This window comes from Lycium ferocissimum, unplaced genomic scaffold (genome assembly GCF_029784015.1).
Source record: "Lycium ferocissimum isolate CSIRO_LF1 unplaced genomic scaffold, AGI_CSIRO_Lferr_CH_V1 ctg11637, whole genome shotgun sequence".
In the NCBI taxonomy this organism is placed as follows: Eukaryota; Viridiplantae; Streptophyta; class Magnoliopsida; order Solanales; family Solanaceae; genus Lycium; species Lycium ferocissimum.
The window spans coordinates 13,608-34,050 of record NW_026713929.1 but is presented as its reverse complement, the minus strand read 5'-3'; the positions used below and the strand labels follow the sequence as shown (position 1 = coordinate 34,050).

Below are 20,443 nucleotides of genomic sequence, written 5' to 3'. Positions count from 1 at the left end.
TCCTTTAATTTTTACCCTTCAAATGGGTTGGTCTGTAATTTTTGCTCTTAATAATATTTATGCCTAAGGGCGTGGACATAACTTGAGAAATATTACACCAAACACAAAATCGGGTCATAAGTGCGAATGACCCTGTAATTTTTGGTGTTAGCCATGGGCCACTAGCGAGTAGTGTTGCATTTTTTTGCGCGGAGTGCCCTTCTTTTGGGGTGGTCTTTAAATTTTGCCCCTCATATTTGTGGTCTTTAAATTATGCCCCTCATATTGCTGGTCTTTAATTTTTGCCCTTCGCATTGCAACTTTGAGCTTTCGCGCCGAAATAATGAGGTTCTGAGTTCGAACCCCCGCTCAAGCATAAATTAAAAAAAAAAATCGCAAGACAAGGTTTGGGTCGCGTGTATGCCGGACCCGGCATACTTTTGTTAAGAATTACACATTTTATGCCGACCGCATACTCATGCCTTATGGGCAAGTGACTTGGCATAAGATGCCGGTCCCAATAACTTGATAATTCCTTCACAAAGTTACGCTTGGGGGCATACTTTTAATGGGCAAACTTTTATGCCCAAGATAACTTTGCAAGGAATTATCAAAGTTAGTGACCCGCAAGATACTTATGCCAAGTCACCCATAAGGCATAAGATACTTGTCCGCATAACTTTCGTAATTCCTCACAAAGTTAAGGCATAAGTAAAAATTTTACGCCGGATCCCATAAACTTTTGAATGAATTACAAAGTTATGCTTTACCCGCATACTTACGCCAAGTCTCCATTTTACAAGGCATAAGTATGCCGGTCCGCATAACTTCGTAATTCCTTCACAAGTGTATGCCGTCGCATAAATAAATTTAAACTCGCTTTGCGAATTTTTTTTTAAAGTTTTGACCGCATTTAGATTCGAACCTGGAACCCATGGGTTCTATGCGAAAGGTAAAATTTAAAGATTTCAAATATGAAAAAGAAAATTTAAAGACGACCCAAACGAAGAATTGCCCGTAGTGTTGTGTGTGGAGACTGGAGGCTAATAACTTGGATATTAAACCCTCCTAAAATGTCAGCCCTTCCTAGATTTGCCACGCCAAGCCGCTTCTGACAAGTTCCCATCCGCAAACAAAAAGAGTCAATATGTGATATTTATTCATCTTCTTCCTTCCTTCAAATCACTGATAAGTGTTTATTCAACACCCATTTTGATTCTTGTTTTTTCCCTTCACCCATTTACTATCTGCTGTCAATATGCCTGCTTCAAAGAGTTCAGGAAACATAAAGCTTAGGAAAAAACTAAAACTTGCTAATTGTATATCCAAAGATGATAAGAAGACCCTAGATTCCAATGGAAAAGGAGCTAACAAAGCACAACAAAATAGGGAGCAAGTTTATGAGGGAGTAGTGAATGGTAAGTCTGGTGGGAAAAGGAAGAGAGTTTATGCTCATCGAGATATGGACAACAGTGTTGGAAGAAGGTCCTTATTGAAAGAAGAAGGTAAAATGGTTTTGGAGGCGCAAGAAAAGTTTTCTAGAAAGAATGCTTTATATGGTGAAGGTACAAGGTCGCTGTCTAATGAGAGAAAATCTAGGAAGGTGAAAGTGGATGGCTATGGGGAAGAAGAAAATGTTAAAAGAAAGACATTGGACCAGAGTGGGAGCAACCAAAAATCTCCTAGAAGATCTTCCACAGAGAACAACTTGCAAAGGCCAAAGAAGAAAAAGCGAGTCATTCGAATAGATCCTCATGATACCTCAAACAAGAGGCTTGACGATGGACTGCCAAGTAAAGGTCAGTATCTGAGTCATCCCATTGCATTATGTCTATTATTATTTCCCCTACTCGTATTATCTTCTGTTCAGTTTTCAGCCATCTGAGCCCTCCATCATGGAGGGTAAAAAGATGCTCTTGTCAATGTCATTGACTTCTCTCCTTTGCAGTAATAGCCAAAGTTAAGAGTTTCAAGTGTATCAAAATTAAAAAAATAAAATAAATGAAGTGTAATTTTGGAGCCTTTTAAAGTTGAAATATGTAGGTTAGACTATAAGCATTTCTTTTTTTGTTGTTTGAAAGATAAAACCGTGCTTATACTATTTTGATTCTAACTCAGCCATGACAACCTAGAATCTGTTGCACTTTCTTTCATCTGTGATTAACATAGAACAAAATGTGTGATAGAACCATTTAAACAACATCAAAAGCAAGTTCGTTTCTGCTGTATGAATTCACTGCCCGTGTTGTTCCATTAATCCTGTCTCAGTCTAATATTATTCATTACGAATTCGCTAGCTTTACTCCAGCTGTCAACCTATTGCAAATTCTCCTCCTTTATCCGGGCTCAGACGGAAAATGTGAGCAAGCTCACACGGTTCTATACTTTTTATTGGCCTGTGACTTTATATTATAAAATGATCTTTTACAAGGCTTTATAGTTTATAGTTTAAAATGATCAAAGAATTACATTACATACTCCATCCGTTTCTATTCACGTGTCTTACTTTCCTTTTTAGTTCATTTTTAAAAAAATGCAACCTTTCTATATTTAGTATGTTTTTGATTCCAACATTCCCATTTTACCCTCAATGACACTCTCTTATAGGAATGACATGACATGTTTAATATCACAAGATTCAAAGGGTGTTTTTGGTAAGTTACCCATACTTTTAGTTTAAAACCCAGGATTCAAGTCTTCTTTACATTTTTAAACTTTGTGCTTAGTCAATCTAAGCACGTCAAATGAAACGGATGGAGTACTTTTATTTAACAAATAAATTGGCAGGTCTGTAAGAATATAGCCTAAGATTCTTGACTACTTAGTTTTTGATAAATGGTAGAGGATTTATTATTTTATCATCCTGGAGAAACTGTGTTCCAAAGAGATGAACTCTTTGCTGAAACTATTTTTTACCCTTTAACGGGAGTGCCTAGTGGTTCAAAGTAGAAACATCTTCCTCTACTAGTGTTTAACTCCTTCCCGAGTTTAGAGACACTAATATGCCTCGTGTTTATATAATTATTTATCCTTGCTTTTTCATGTCATGTAATCTACTTGATGTTCATCTGCGAGTAAAGTAGATTAAGCTTTTTCCTCTGAACTCATTTCCATTGCTTTCAGATAACAATAAGGAAAAGCAAGAAGAGTCAGCAAAACAGAAAACTGTTGAACTGTCAAAGAACGCACAATTTCGTTCAATATGCCCCAGTCCATCTATCCTTTCTTTTGTGGAAGACAACGTAATCACTCTTGCTAAGACTTGTATGTTTGATTGCCAATATTATTAGTGCAGAATCTCAGTGTTCAGCTTTCCTGTCTAAAGTCCTAATTCCTCCAATTTGTATTGCAGTTGTTGGGTCGTAGACGTGATATTCAGTTAAAGAGGGCAGGCTATAACATTGAACTCTCTGCTCCTTTAGATAACATTCCTTTCTCAACAAGCTCAGAAAGGAAGCGGATTGAAGGGCCGGTACAATAATTAATAGTACATGTTAATTGATATCAAATGCTTGGCATGTCTTTAGGTCAAAGTTTCAGTGTTTCACCATAGTATGAAGCCACATATGATTCTCATGTTCTCTTTTCAGTATACTCTACTTATTTTCTTAGCTTACTCTTTCTGTAGGTGTTCAGGAATAAGTTGGAATTTTTTGCTGCAGCTAAGGTTTCATCGTCATTTCCCCCTGCAGATCTTCCAGAGATTGCTTTTGCAGGTTTACTGATCAGTCCCTTTTCTATTTTAAAATTCCTTTAAGCTTGGCATGAATACTTGATTTTCCTTTTTGACGGCTTCATCACGAGCTTTTGTTTTGTCAGAAATGACATAACCATCTTCTTTATCAAAAAAAAAAAATTGATATCACCATCTTCTTGACAGTCACTGAGGCTTGCGTCAGGGACCAGGGTAGGCTGCTTTCATTACACTCCCTGGAATACGGTCCTTGCCGGACCTTGCGTGAACGAAGGATGCTTCGTGCACCGGGCTACCCCTTTTTTTTGACATCCCATTTACGTTGAACATTCTTCCTCTTGAAAGCTACACTTATGGCCTTGTTACTGCGATGTCACACCTAAAGTTACTGGGATGTCACACATATGGAGACACCTAAAGTTGGCACGATTTTTCACTTAGACACCTCAACTAAGCCTTGTACCTATTAAGCACCTGTACTGTAGTAGGGCCGAAGTGTACTAGTTTGACACTTTTCGCTGACTTGGCAACTTGCATGAGTTCCACATCAAATAGGCCCGTGAAAAGGCTAGTTTGAAGTGGGGAGCATATTTTTCCTAATTTTTAACTATTTTTTTGGTTCTTTTCTTTATTTAGTTTTGCGGGGGGGACCCTCCATTTTACCTTTACCTTATTTCGTCTTTCCAATTTTTTCTCTTTCTTCTCCACTTAAGATTCTTCCACTTTTCACCATTAGCAGACCTTTGAAATTAAAGAAACCCAACACCTAAAAAAGCTTCAAAATTTGTGGGTATAGTTTAGTTGATTTGCAAATCCATTGGATATAACATGAAAATCTGATATGTATACATGCTTATATCACATGTATACACAATAGTGGAAGAAGCAAGAGGCGTATCCTTGGCTGAACTATTGGAATTCTCTAATCCAGAACAGAGTCAGGCGATTCAACAAGTCCCAAGTGAGACTTATTCTTATTCAGAAGATGTGATGCATGCAGAAATTTCGGGGGTAAGGGAAGAGCCAGAGGAAGAAAACGGGGGGAAATTCCGAGAGAACGATGCAGATTTACATATGATCGAAGAAGAGGGTAACAAAGACACATATGCAGATGTGTTGCAACAACAATGTTCCCCTTCTACTCCTATTTCTAACAGAGTGGACTCTTCACGAATTGACTCGACGAGCAGAGAATTGTCGACGTACGTTAGAAGAAGCTCGAAAAAGGGAGAACAAAAACAACCGGTGAACACCAGCAGAGAGATGTCTGTTACAGTAATGGAGGAACCAAAGCTTAATTGCAATACTGCAGAATTGGGGAATTGTGGGGAAATCTGGGAAGTTGAGGATGCCGAACCAATTTTGGTTCATCAACAAGATGGATGCTCAGACAAAGAAACAGATACACCTATTTGGGTCCGCCGATACTTACTCAAGCTAAGTAAATTGTTTGGAACTGACTTTCAAGGGCACGAGGAAGAAGCCATGGAACTTCTCTTGCAGATTGATAGTAGTAGACGAGCAAGGAAGATGGAATTAGAGATTAATATTAGGAAGAGCAGGTTCAAGGGGACATGAGAACTGAAGGGATTGGCCTCTTTTGATGTTAAATTCAAAAGTAATGGAAACAGGAGCAGGGGAAGGGCTTTAACTTTAATTGATCAATGGAGCTCAAATTAGTCACATGGAATGTGAGGGGATTAAATAACATGAATAAGAGGAGGTTGGTGAAGAATTCTATTCTTGATTGGGGTGCAGACATTATATGTTTGCAGGAAACAAAGCTTGAGGGGGATGTAGAAGATATTGTTAATTATATTTGGGGAGGAAAATGGGCAAGTTATGCATGTCTAGAAGCCAGTGGAACTAGAGGTGGAATCATGGTGATATGGGATAGAAGGGTATGGGAAGGGGAGATTCTTCAGATTGGGTCATATACTTTTGACTTGCAGATTTGAAGGCCAGTTACAGAACTTTGAATGCCATATTACAGGGGTGTATGCTCCAAATTGTGGCATTGAAAGAGAAAAGGTTTGGGGGGAAATAAGTGCTGTCAGGGGTCTGATGGAGGGCCCATGGGCAATTTGTGGGGATTTCAATATTGTTAGATTCCCGACAGAGAAATGAAATTGTAGGAGAAGTCCATAGGTATGGTGGAATTCTCAGACTTTATAGAGGACATGAGTCTAATTGATCTTCAGCTAGAAGGAGGTGCTTATACTTGGTACAGAGAGGACAATCACACTAGTGCTTCAAGAATTGACAGAATCCTGATCTCTGAAGAGTGGGATGACAGTTTTAGCAATATTAAACAATCTCTCCTTCAGTATCAAAAAAAAAAAAAAAAAAAAAATCTCTCCTTCAGAGAGTGACATCTGATCATGTCCCTATTGTTCTGCAATGTGGAGACTGGGACCAACCAAAGTCATATTTCAAATTTGACAATTGGTGGTTGAATACTGATGGCTTTGTTGATAGAATTAAGAGTTGGTGGACAACATTTGACTTCTCAGGGAAACCGGATTATATTCTAGCTAAACTGAAGGCCTTGAAAGGTAAACTAAGAGAGTGGAGCAAAAGCAGCCAAGGCAACCTGAAAGTACAAAAATCAGACCTGCTTAATCAATTGGTAGTACTGGACAGAGTACTAGAAGTAAGAATCCTAACTGAAGGGGAAATGGTGGAGAAGGCATCACTACTGCTGAAGTATGAAGATCTTCTGTAGAATGAAGAAGTGGCCTGGAGGCAAAGGTCTAGGGCCATCTGGCTCAAAGAAGGAGACAGGAATACAAAGTTCTCTCATAAGACTACCAATGCTCACAAAAGATGCAACAACATTGATCACTTAATGATCCAGGAAGAATTAATCACAGAACCACAGAGAATCAAGAATGAGATAGTAGATTTCTACAAAACACTCTACACTGAGACTGAAGAATGGAGACCTGCAAGCAATTTTGGGAACTGTCCAACAATAACTGAGCAAGATAAGGTCTGCTACAAAGCAGATTTGATGAACAAGAAGTTTTGGGGTGTTTGAAAATGTTTGCTACGGACAACGCACCAAGACCTGATGGCTTTACAATGGGATTCTTTATCAAATGTTGGGAGGTACTTAAACAAGACATCATGGGGGTGTTTCACAACTTCCATTCCCATGGTTTATTTGAAAGGAGTTTTAATGCAACCTACATTGCCTTGATCCCCAAGAAGAACGGTGCAAAGGAGCTGAGGGACTTCAGACCTATAAGCCTAATAGGCAGTATTTACAAGATTATTGCAAAAGTCTTGACTGAGAGGCTGAAAAAGGCGATGGAAAAATTGGTAGATTCTCAACAATTGGCATTCATAAAAGGAAGGCAAATAATGGATGCCATACTAATAGCCAATGAAGCAGTAGACTCAAGACAGAAACAGAAGAAGCCTGGCATCCTCTGCAAGCTAGATATTGAGAAAGCATTTGACCATGTGAATTGGAACTTCTTACTAAGCATGTTACAACAAATGGGATTTGGAGTGCAATGGGTTAAATGGATGAAATTTTGCATATCGACTGTCAGATTCTCAGTCATAATTAATGGTTCTCCAGAAGGATTCTTCTCTGCTCAGATAGGTCTCAGGCAGGGTGATCCCTTGTCACCTTTTCTTTTCATAATAGCCATGGAAGGTTTGAACAACATGGTCAAAACAGCCAAACTTAGTGGGTGGATTAAAGGCTTTGAGGTAGCCATGAATGGACACAACAATTAGGAGATTACGCATCCTCAATATGCTGATGACACACTAAAAGCCGACTTGAACACCCCCTTAAAAGAACATCGTAATAGATATCATTGATCTTTTGTGATGCATAAGTGGAACAACTGAGAATTTTGAGAATTATACTGGTCCTTTTTGAAGGCATTTCTGGGCTGCATATTTATTGGAGAAAGAGTCATCTCTTCCCAATTAAGGAAGTAACAAACATGGAGGATTTGGCACTGATCTTGGGGGGAGAAGTGGGGACTCTTCCTACTACTTATCTTGGCATGCCTCTGGGGGCCAAGTCAAAATCTACTGGAATATGGAACAATGTCCTGGAGAAATGTGAAAAGAAGCTCTCAAGATGGAAGTGTCAATATTTGTCAATGGGAGGAAGGCTCATTTTGATTCTGTATTAGACTCACGACCAACCTATATGATGTCCCTTTTTCCCATTCCTGTGGGGGCCATTGAAAGATTGGACAGCATAAGAAGGAACTTTCTGTGGCAAGGTAAAAAAGAAAAAAAAAAGCCTATTGCTTGGTTAAGTGGGAGGAGGTAATTCTCAGCAAGGCTCAAGGTGGATTGGGAATTAGAAATTTGAAGAATCACATCAAAGCCCTCAAATTGAAGTGGTTATGGAAGTACTCTCAAGACCCTCAAAGTTTATGGAGGAAGGTAATCAAAGCCAAATATGAAGTAGAAGACAACTGGATGACTAAACCAGTAAACTCAGCTTATGGAGTTAGTCTTTGGAGGTCTATAAGGGTACTATGGCCATCTCTAAAGAGTCAAGTTTCAATCAGAGTGCTAAATGGTAACAGGACATCCTTCTGGAATGATAATTGGCTGGGGAATGGAGCTTTGAAGGATCTATTCTCTGACATATATATGCTTTAGCCCATCACCAACAGAGATCTATAGCTGAAATGTGGTCACCTCAAGTTTGGGAATTGATACTCGGAAGAGACCTGAATGGTTGGGAGATAAATAGAATGGTTGAGTTCTACAAACAACTGGATAACTTCACAGGAACTCAAAACGGAGATGACACATTGAGATGGCAGGGACATAGCAGTGGAAATTTCAGTGTTGATGCAGCCTATAAAATGATAAACCAACCAATACCTCAAGTCACCAACTGGCCCTGGAAGCATATTTGGAAGACCAAGATACCATACAAGGTTGCATGCTTCTCATGGTTACTGGCAAAGGAAGCTGTGCTCACACATGAAAATTTAAAGAAGAGGAACTGGACTGTGTGCTCAAGATGTTTTCTTTGTGAAAAGGAAGTAGAGACAGTTGGTCACCTATTTTTGCACTGCAGGATAACTGATCAGTTATGGAAGATCTTTATTAATCTCAGAGGCATAGCCTGGACAATGCCTAGAAAGATTACTGAAGCTCTCTTTAGTTGGGAGGCAGCTGAAGCTGGAGCAGATGACATAAACAGATGGAGGATGGTCCCTGCTTGCATTTGGTGGGCAATTTGGAAAGAAAGGAGCTCTAGATGCTTTGAGAACAGCGGCAACACAATGCAGGAGATCAGATCAAACTTAACTGTATTAAGCTTTTTCCTTTTTGGTGTAACCAAATCTACCCAGAGGATACTATATCTATCCTAGACTCATTAGGTTCCTGTTAGAACTGTAGACTGGTTTTACTCTCTTTTGCTCACTTGTAAATATGGTTTCAGTACAATCCATGTACTGTTTTGTGTTTAATACATACAACATGTTACCTTCTTAAAAAAAAAAAAAAAAAACAATAGTTTTTGCTATCCAAGTTATCTGATGTTTGATTCTCATCTCATCCCCTTTGATATCACATTCTTTTTGGAGGACTGGTTTGTTATACAACCTTTTGGTGTGCTAGAGTCAATTGAGTACAAATTAAATTTAAAGAATTCAAGTGATGGAATTTGGGTACTGCCTATATAATTTTTGTTCCTTGAAATAGGAAGGTCAAACGTGGGAAAGTCATCTTTACTAAATGCATTGACCAGGCAATGGGGTGTTGTACGGACATCAGATAAGCCTGGCCTCACTCAGGTGACACTTGTTTCCTAAAGTGAAGTGTATTTCCTGCTATACGTGTAAGATAACGATAGGCACATCTGCAGACTATTAACTTCTTCAAGCTTGGTTCAAAAATGTGCTTGGTTGATTTGCCGGGATATGGTTTTGCTTATGCCAAAGAAGAAGTGAAAGAAGCTTGGGAAGAGCTTGTGAGTATGCCATTGGCTTTGACCTTTCTGGTCTTTACTTGTGTTACTTGTTGTGTTTGTTGGTACTGCCAAAATTTTCAGGTTTCTTTGTATAAGTTTTGAACATGCACCCTCTTTGAATACTCCAATTTGCAGGTGAAAGAGTATGTTTCTACACGTCTTGGTCTCAAGAGAGTCTGCCTTCTGATTGATACAAAGTGGGGCATGAAACAGGCGGATCATGAGCTCATTGATTTAATGGAGAGGTACAAGGAATAAAGAAATTATTTGTCCTACCTATCAAAAGATAAAAAGGTTATCTGTCCAAGGTTGGAGTTAGCTAGATAGAAATGTTGCCTATTCTCTAGCCTATGTGGTGCATTACATCAACAAATGTATATGAAAGTGTTGATTTTGTTAATTAATTAATACTCCCTCCGTCCCAAAAAGATTGGCACTTTTCACCTTTCGAGAGTCAAACTTCTTAATTTTGACATTATGTTTGAACATAGAATCTTTAAAATTTTTGAAATGAAATCTACATATTTGGAAACTACGTAAAAAGTACTATAAGTCACCATAATTACTAATTTAAAATATTTAAAAGACATGAAAAAAATTACAGTCAAAGAACAACTTGTTCGACTCTCGAAAAGCGAAAAGTGCCAATCTTTCTAGGATGGAGGGAGTGCTATTTTCCTTGTATTGCGACAACAAAATTGCATTCAGTATAGGTCAGAATCCTGTTCCACATGACCGAACAAAACATGTTAGAAATTGATCAGCACTTCATCAAAGAGAAAGTTACTAGTAGTACCTTGAGTTTGCTTCATGTATCGCCAGGAAAACAACTAATAGATGTGCTTACAAAAGGGCTGAGCAAAAAGACTTTTCATACTTTAGTTTGCCAAGTTGGGCTTGTGCGACATCTTTGCACCAACTTGAGGGGGTTGATTGTATTAATTAATTAGCCTGATTTTAGGAGATTTATAAGAATAGAATATTTCCTATTATTGTAATTGATCGTCTTTACTTAACTATTGTAGGATTCATTGTTTAAATATCCCTTCTCATGAGATGTAAAGATATATTCTTCAGAAAACCTTCAAAACTGATTAACTAGGAAAGCCAGTAGTTTGATATGAGCTATTCGGCCCCAAGAGAAACTAAACTTTGTCTAGATAAATCAATTAATTCTTTAGTCTTACTTCATTCACAAGGAAAAAATGGACAATAGTACCAAACACAATGTGTTTGCAGATGTTATGAACTTCTTTGCATGATTGTTAGCTTGCTGCTGATTTGAGATTATAATTTCTGTTGTATTGCAGAGCTCAAACAAAATACCAGATCATTTTAACCAAGACAGACACGGTTTTCCCAATAGATGTGGCACGACGAGCCATGCAAATTGAAGAGGTGAACTTAGAAAAATATAGTGTCCTTTTTATCTAACCTTTTTGGCTTTTCCATTATCACATAAGTACTGATCATCGTACATGCACTATCTTGCAGAGCCTCAAGGCAAACAAGTCTGTTGTTCAGCCTGCGGTAAGAAGGGCACATTTATTAGCTGTACTTTGAGTTTAGGTGCATTTTTGGTTAGAAAACAATAATACTTTGTTTTGACTTTTTTCAGGTGATGGTAAGCTCAAAATCTGGAGCTGGTATCCGAAGTTTAAGAACAGTGCTTGCTAAGATCGCTCGGTTTGTGAAACCGTAAATGGTAATCCTCTGCCTTTTTATCTTCGGTGATGTCCCTTTCATGTATCTTGATGGGTTTTGTATAGTTAATTTATTAATATAACTTGAAAGTAAAGTCCTCTCATGAGCTGTTGTCTAGGAAAGTGATTCATGAGTTTCCAATGGTAACATGTGTATGCTAAATTATGGTGTGGTGCCTCTTGAGACGAGATATTCAAGCGTTAGCTTGATTTCAATTGGATTTTAACATGGCTTCAATCATCTAAGTTGGCTTATTTTATGAATAGGCAGTAGAATCTAGATAGGAAAGAAACATAAGATTAGTTAGAAGTGTGTGCTAAATTGCGGTATGTGCCTCTTGAGATGGAGTTATTCAAGCTTTAGCATGATTCCTATTGAATTTAATTTGGTTGCAGTAGTCCGACGGACAAGTTGGCTCATAAGTTGAAGCTACTATATTGTATATTTCAATTTTGGGAAAATGGCCAAAAATACCCCTGAACTATTCGAAATAGGTCAACTTGACCCTCCATTACTTTTTTTGCACAAGATGTAGAGATTTCCCACTAGATTTATTATTTTATGTTATACAATTATTGGTAGGGATGGCAATGGGGCGGTGCGGGTGCGGGGCGGGGAGGGTTTTGCCTTATGTGGGGCGGGGCAGGTTGAAACTTTTTTTAAGGAACTTAGTGCGGGTGCGGGGCGGGTTGCGGGTTTCCTCCCTTTACATATATGAGTATCATGTTTCCATCTACTTTGCATATGTAAACAAGACGAAGAAGCAAGAATAGTGATGCTGAAACTTCAAGGATCATCAATCTAATCTTTTTTGACAGTATCTTGTTTTAATATATATATTTTTTTTTAAATTTGTGTAATCAGTGTGTTCATGTTTAATGTAATCTGCTACCAGAATTGTGCGCAAAGTTATATACTATGTAGAAGTGCTGGCAATCAAAGATCCAATACAAAATTCACTCAAATCCTTTGTTTTCAAAATAGATAATCTAGGCTCTGTACTGGTTCGCAAAAATTCAACAGAGAAATTCTTTAGAAATAAGTTAATTTTTTATGTTTTTATACAGTGAAAGGAGATTAAGTAGATAACTTATCGAGAAGGAATCCATGCAATTATAATTGAAAAAAAAGAAGGAGAAGGAATCCATTTTGGTCTCTATTAATGGGTTATAATGTTTGACATCTGATTTCTGATAAAATTAGACTTTAAGAAAACAGAGCAAATAGCAAAAAGAGAGAACATACGTTCGATACAGACAAAAGAACAGGGGATTTTTTTTCTTCAAAAAATGTGAGGCGGTGCGGGGCGGGCGTGTGCGGATGTGGGCGCGGGGCGGGTTTACGTGGGTGAAGAAGCTATGCGGGGTGGGGTGGGGTGGGGCGGGTTGTAATGTTGCGGGTTAATACAGAACCCGCACCGCACCCGCACCGCACTGCACCATTGCCATCCCTAATTATTGGTGGACTATTGGAGGGCATTTTTGAGTTAGTTGACCGAGGGTATTTATATGCCAAAAATGTAATAGAGGGGTAAAGTTGACCTATTTCGGATAGTTCAAGGGTATTTTTGGCCCTTTCCCCTTCGGTTTTTCTGGTCTCTTCCTTCCCATCAATATCTTTCCTTTTTGCTTGTGTTGCCTCAGTATTTTGAGGGACAACCGAAATACAGGTATTAACACACTCTAGATTTTATAACTCTGTGAATTATAGAATCCTGAGAAGAAACAATTCGAAAATTTCAATAGGTAAATGCCTCTGGGGGAATTAGATGAATGATGCATTGTTAGAATGTACAGGTTTAATACCCGCAAGGGTGGCTCAGTTGGTTGAGCATGGGGCTTTCATAATGAAGGGTCTCAGGTTCGAAACCCTCTGCCTACGAAATTAGGGGATTTGCCTTCTGGGTCACACATGGCTTGCTTAGTGCGGGTTATCTCTCCTGTGTGGTTTGCGGACTATTGCACAGGAGCGGGGTTTACCCTATGCGCACCCAAAGGTTAGCGGCTGCGGGTTCCCTTGTCATAAAAAAAACAAAAAAGAATGTACAGGTTTAACTACCTAGCATTTTGTCGCCTAGATCAAGGAAATATTTCAAAGAGCGTCATAATTTTTGCCAATTTTCACTACTACCAAAATAGCTTTTAGCGGCAATTATTTAATGGCAATAAATTAATTGCCATCCATATATTCAATAAGCTAAACTATTAGCGACTATTATACATTAGCCAAGAAAATGTACCTTTTTATGGCAAGGAGAAAAAATTGCCAGCAAAAGAGGCAACTTTTATTTTTATCTTCCCTCCAAAGAAAACCCTATATGATTTCATTTCCCTCCTCTTTCTTTAACTCATCCCGCCTGAGGGGGGTTTTATTTTTATTTTTATTTTTATTTTTTTTCTATTTACCAGGAGTATTCATCTTCTTTTGATATTCTTGCCTTATCTATGGTGTTTCATTCAGCAAACAGACACTATATCCGCTCCAGTGAAAAATAAGGATTTTCCTTTCAAAGTTCCATGGTTCTGAAGATGGAAGTATTTAGAGAAAGTTTAAATGTTCTTTCTCGCTGAATGGGTATGTGATTTGTTGTTGATGGTTGCTTTGACCAGCAACCATCTCTATATAAATCGTCGTTTAGAGTAAGTAAGTTCTTTTCTTTCTCAATTTTTTCAATTTAACAGTGATAGTATATGTTAGCTTGATTTTTTTGTTTGGTGTTTGGTTGTACTCTGTCTTTTAATCATAGGATACTCGGTTTAGTTTTGAGCCATTTGTTCATTATATTGCTTGGGATTTGGTTTGGTTCAGATTCATTTGTTTATACTTACTTGTAATGTTTGCTTCTAGAGGATGAATTTAAGAATCCTCTTTGGTATTTGATAAAATGTCGCAAGACAGATATTCTCATAATGATTAATTGGTACAGTGTTTTACAAGTAGTTATTTAAATCATTGAAAGATCAGATATCATTTTCAAATATTCACAGAGTGAGTAGTCTTAGTTTCTTTATTAATTATGAGTTGGATTAGAGTCACTTCATATGTTTTTTGTTTATTGTTTTGAAGAGAGTCATTTCATATGTTATATTTTGAAAAACATAACATCTGAGCTAAATGAGGCTGTTAGGTTTCGCTGTTATTCATCATCCATGTCTTTTAGTTGAACATGAAGATATTATTCTAAACAAAGAAATGATTTGTTTAAATGGAAATCTGTAATTAAAAAGTATTTCATCAAATCATCGTTGTAGTGTTTTCTAGGAATAGATGTATAATAAACCATAGAGCAGTACTGTTACAAGTCTCAAAAAAAAAAAAAAAAAAAAACCGTAGAGAGGTAAGGTCTGTAGCAAAAACCGTGATAGGCTGAAGAATAAGGGGAACTAGTTGAAGCAGTGAAGGTGCAGATATTTCTTATATTTTAACTTACAATAAAAGTAGTTTTCTTGTTTTAGCTTCTATGTAGTTGTGTCTTGGTTTTTGGGAGGTTGGAGAAGGTGGTAACATAAGAGTTCTTAGAGTGAGTGGAACAGTTTTAGAATCCCTCACCAACAATCTTCTAATTTTATCTTGTGAACAACAAATTGTAATTTTATCTATTGATCCCGATGAAGTCCTTTACCCCAGTCCTTCATGAAGTATTAATCTTATACCTTATGGTTTCTCCAAGGAAATTTATTGATGATGGAAACTCTTTAAGTCATGTGAAAAAGTATATTGCATTTTGTCTATCTTGCAAGGACATCAAGCCTAGTGTAAGGTAGTATTTTAAGAGAACCATTAGGCATACCCACTAAGTTTCACTCACAAGGCATACCCACTAAGTTTCAGAGGACATTAACAATTTTGAGGAGACTCCATGTATATCAGAGGAAATGAGCAAACCTTATTTTTAAATTCCTAACTTGAAGTAAATTAATTTGGATATGTTAAGGAGGACTTAAAGTATTTTTTTTCCCCATAATTAGTCATTGTGTCGTTCACTCTTGGAATATTTTCACACAACTCAATATGAGCACCTGGAACTTTAACAATCAAAGATAGTTGTGTCATCATTATAGAAATAAAGACACCACACAAGAATATATAAGATACTTGACAATGAGATATTTATCTATATTTAGCTAAAACATAAAAAATTGACTAAGCATCCACTAGATAGAAGTTTCTAATAGGGATGGCCTCTCATTTTAGTTGATGCACTTCGTCAAACACACATCCTTATTTTATTTTGGTAGTTCCTCATGTGATGTACAGTTCTGTCACCATGTGGCTGGATTGACATAAGCCAAAAAACTTCACAAGTCAATTATCTGATGTTGTTCTAGTTTTTCCCAAGCGCATCTAGTGAGTTGTTAAGTCGTGATATCACTTGTTGAATCGAATAGCTGGGCATCTATGCTGAATGCTAATGTGCTTTAGATGCTCTACATAATTAAATTTGTGCTCGACTAATCTATGATTGTGGTGTGATGAAAATTGAGTTGTATGATAGTCCGTGGTACTATATGTAGGTCATTGAAAAGGAGAATTGAAAAGATGTGATTCCTGGAGCAATATCTAGACTATGTTAAGGAAGCAGTTTCATTTTTTGCCTGAGTAGTATAATTCTGCCGAATAGTAAACTTTGTTAAATGATCATAATCTTTCAATTGGTGCATATTTCCCCTGTTGGGACTCAACTTTGAACAATTGAAACTACTTTAAGATTTCTTAATCTATACTACATGGAGGAGTAGTCTGGTAACATTTCAATCCAAAACATATCGGTGGCCAGATATATTAAAAATTGATTAGTTTTACATGTGTGGAGTGAACGGATAATTGAAGAGTAATCATACAATAATTGACGTGCTTAAATCAATAGCTTATGTATTATGCAACATACGGTGGCACCTTTATTTTACTCCTGAATGAGTTGATAAGCTCTTGCAATCACATCTAATAAAGTTAACTTAAAGCATTATACTACAAATTGTGTTGAATAGAAAAAGCATTGTTAGATAATCTTACAACTATTTAAATTTTATTTGGCTCACCTTAGGCTATTGTAGCATGGTAAGTTTCAAGCTGAAAATTGGATGTCCTATTTGCTGGTCACATAAGTTGCTCACCGTGCCTGGGCCAGAGAATTATAGTCTTAGATGTAGATAGTTAAAATTAGCCTAAATGAGTGCTACTTTTTTTAAAACGGCAAAGGGTCAAATTTACCCTCCAAGTATGCTTTATAGTTTAAATTTGCCCTCCGTCAAAGTTTGGGATCAAATTTGCCCTCCCCGTTAGGATACTTCATAAATTTGCCCTTGTAAGGATGGAAGTATGACTTGGACTCCACAACACAAAAAAGTTAGCCACGTCAGATGCATGTAGGCTCCACGTAAGCTTCCAACCCCAATTATTTTAACCCGTAACCCGTTTCTGGTAGCAAACAAAGACTGTTTCAGCTTCTAAGGCAACGTTTGGCTACTCAGCTAACTCTACAAAAAGAACCAAAGAAGCTAAAATTTCAACATATTGAGCAGCCTTCATCTGGTAAACTAGTTGGAAAAGTTGGTTTTCAATTGAGTTGACCAGTTGTAATAATATTTCATACATTACAAACCCAAACGAGACCTAATAAAATATGCATAGCTTTCCTGTAAGATATGTTGAGCTTTCCTTTTCTATTTCTTGGGATCCTTTTTTTTTCTTCTGTTTTTTTCCAGTTATAACAGCAGTAAAGTGGAAAAAAAGGATATGAGTAGGCTTTGATTAATGAATCTAAGTTATAGAGTTAGGTAACGTGTTGGGACAAATATGTCCACCCATTTTTGGAGAAATTGGGTAAGTGGCACTTACAGGTATCAGCTACATTGGCTTTTTCACATAAACATTGCTACGAAGGATCTTGCCCATAGAAACGGATTACGGGTTAAAATAATTGGGGTTGGGAGCTTATGTGGTGTGATGTGGCTAATATTTTTGTGTTGTGGAGTCCAAGTCATACTTCCATCCATATAAGGGCAAATTTATCAAGTATCCTAACGGGGAGGGCAAATCTGATCCCATACTTTGACGGAGGGCAAACTTAAACTATAAACCATACTTGGAGGGTAAATTTGACCCTTTGTCCTTTTTAAATTGATATGTGAAGGCATAAACTGGTGTCAACTTGTTATAAATGCAGGAACAAGAGATTATTTTAGTTAACCTTTCACAATCTGGTTTCATATCTGTCATTGGTTCTTTATCGAGGTCTTTCCTAATGAGATTTTGTTGGACTTAGGTAGTGAAAAAGCACCACTCCAGAAAACTAATCTGGTTTGCAGTGTGTTATATAGCTGAATACTTACTCGTATTATCATGGAAAGTAAAAAATGCTAACTGTAATTGTAATGTATCATATACTGAAAGTATCCTGATCCTAATTGTTGTGGATGCTTGGTATGTTTCTCTGAAAATTCTGAATGCTGATATATAAGTGAAGTAATTTTAAACTCATAGTTCATCTCAATCTATTTTGAGGTTAGGCTCATTCTGAATGCCTATTTGTTCTATACATAATTTTTGTGCTTGTATGGGAGAAAATTCGGGGTCGGCAGGAAACCCAATCAAGGCACGCCAAGTGGAGGCGTGGGGCCAATTAAGCAGTAACCTCGGTTACATCCCCAGAATGCCCGGTCCGTAATACCCCGTGAATCTTCAAGGGCCGGGGACCTTGAGGATGTAGAAGGAGATCGGAACTCAGCAAACTAGAGAGCCGTTGGAACGGGGTTGCTTTGCAAGGACCCGGTGCCTGCTCACAGCTGGCTTGCACTCTAGACAACCCTCGTCACATCTGTCAGTCTCGACGTTAACAACACTGTACAATAGGACGTTAACACTGTTGGCTCGTCACATCACGTGCACCTTAGCATTGAAAAGTCTAGGGCTTGTGTAGATAAATATACCTTCTTGGAGAAGGAACAGGCATCTCATCTCTAACACTTGTAGCCCTAAAAACTCCATTCTTGAGCTCCGAATACAGCAAGTCACTATGCTGTCACTCTTTACATTTCTCTAACACTTCGTCCATCTATTTTTCTGTCATCAATCACTATCCATTTGTCTTTAACCCCATTTTCAACAAATTTAATTGATTATCCTAAAACCATTTTTTAGCGGTAAACAGTGCTTGATAGGGACAAATAAGAAAAGTGCAGGACATGACGTGGAAGCACAGTAAAGTTGGCTGTCCCAAAGCCAGTTCAAATTTTTACCAGTGTTATCAAAAGCGAAAAGTGCAAAAAAGCTCTAAGGTCAGCTGGGGCTTTAAGCGCGAAGCGCAAATAAAGCGTGGGCTTTAATGCAAAAAAGCGCAATGGTGCAAAAATACAAATATATATATATGTTTAGTCCAAGATTAATAATAATAAGCATGAATAACAAATATATGGACAAAGAAATTGTAAAAATATTACGATAAAGTGAAATATCTATCATTTAGTGTCACCTCCTCAAGAGAGGCTCATTGGCAAGGAAAAGGATGTCTTAGATCCTTGATGACGACACTGAAGCGCACATAAAGCGAGGCGAAGCGCTCAACATGTTTTGAGCCTCGCTTCAGTGCTGAAGCGCGCCTTTGATAACACTAATTTTTACTAGCCAATACCTTAGGGGCTTGGGGCACATTTCAAGGCACTGAGTAGACGAGACATAAAAGAAGGAAATAGACAATGTAAGTATTAGAAGCAAAAGAAGGAGGTAGTAAAAACATATTTCGTTTCAGTCCCATGGAAGAACTGCTGTAGGATTTCAATAAGTGCTGCAGCTTTCTGTCACCAGCTAGTTGCTGCTATTGCTTCTTTTCTTTTCTTTTTTTCTTCTTTTTTTTGGGCATATGGTGGTCAGGATATATCAATTTAGTGCTTCACAATCTACTTTTTTTTTTTTGGGCAGGAGAGGGGAAGGAAGAAACTTGGAAAATAATGTGTGATTGTTCTGAATGGCACAATATACTTATCAACTCAATTCTCCCTTTACATTTCTGATGAACTTGTGAAAAGTGTTGTTGGATTTGGTATCACACCACTTGTTGAAATGTAGTTTTACAAGAAAGTGATATCAGGAGCTTTTTCTAGCCGTTGTATTAATTGTCTAGTTTGCTTTGGCTAGTTCATTTCATATGCCGGTTTCATCACATTTGTTTCTTTTTCTCTCTTTTCTTCCGTTTTTTGTTTTCCTTTTCGTATAATGAACACTAATCTATGCATTTTACCTGTTTCAATTTAAAATATTTTTTGTTCCTTTCGGTTTGTGATGGGAGACTGCTACTGTGAGATGTAACTACTGAACTAGTCCACGTCTTTTCATTTTGGCTTCAGTGCAGATCACCTGCCACTATCAGCAAGAAATCAATATATCCACGGATGGTATAAGATAAAATATGTAGTTTTCTCTTGATTGGTGATGGATGGTGGCTGTTGCGAATGCGCATTCCTGGTATCATGTTTTCTGCATGAGCGTCAACTTGGCCATGTCACAGAACAAGACACTTTTAAAGTCTAGCATTTTTTTATGTGAATTGTTGTTGCTCAGTGCTGCCCTTTGAATAGTCTACTGAAAATCATTCTATTTATTTGTTTCCGATATTCAGTCTCCTAACGATAGTGGGCACCTTTTCGTTTAGGGTCCTAAATGGTTGTGAGGTTCTATAGCTATGTAAATTCATTGACAATGAAGTTGGTTGACTGGTTCTAATTTTAAGTTGCCTAGATTCTACTGAGTGGATGAACTTGGGTTTTCATTGATAAGTAGAACGACATGGTTTGCGGCGTTGACAATATCGAGATTTAGTTGTAACAGCTAAATGAAAGATCCTTTGACTAGTCTTACAATGAGTTTGAAAATCTTGGTAACTTCTAGAGAGAGGACCAAGGGAAATTACTCATCATTCTCGGTTTATGCAACGTTTTGACTTGTAATTTTTTCAAAATTTGCTGCCCTTTAGCCATTTGCACTAAAATGCACGTGAAGCCTTAGTAGTTGTTTACAGAACTTCCTCCTCATAAGTTTGTTGTATATTGACGTTTTGTCTCGTGCTTTAGTTTATTACTATTTATTATCTTCTGTGGAAGTTA

The 20,443-nt window shown here is 37.5% G+C and overlaps 1 protein-coding gene across 6 annotated transcripts; it reads left to right on the top strand.

The window, feature by feature from the left end:
• Positions 1 to 993: 993 nt before the first annotated feature.
• On the top strand, positions 994 to 20,088 carry LOC132041767 (uncharacterized). Of its 6 annotated transcripts, none has more exons than XR_009411227.1 (12): positions 994 to 1,778; positions 3,103 to 3,221; positions 3,332 to 3,451; positions 3,608 to 3,695; positions 9,374 to 9,465; positions 9,537 to 9,641; positions 9,777 to 9,886; positions 10,952 to 11,039; positions 11,136 to 11,171; positions 11,260 to 11,346; positions 13,806 to 13,988; positions 19,688 to 20,088. XR_009411227.1 is itself a non-coding variant. In XM_059432459.1 (11 exons), the coding sequence occupies exons 1-10, from the start codon at positions 1,238 to 1,240 to the stop codon at positions 11,341 to 11,343; spliced, it is 1,383 nt and encodes a 460-aa protein (XP_059288442.1). In that variant the 5' UTR covers positions 994 to 1,237; the 3' UTR covers positions 11,344 to 11,346; positions 19,693 to 20,088. The 6 variants fall into 6 exon arrangements, 3 of the variants coding, with proteins under 3 accessions (XP_059288442.1, XP_059288441.1, XP_059288444.1); XR_009411228.1 differs by having other exon boundaries at positions 13,754 to 13,988; positions 19,693 to 20,088; XR_009411226.1 differs by having other exon boundaries at positions 13,754 to 13,988.
• The last annotated feature ends 355 nt before the right edge of the window (positions 20,089 to 20,443 follow it).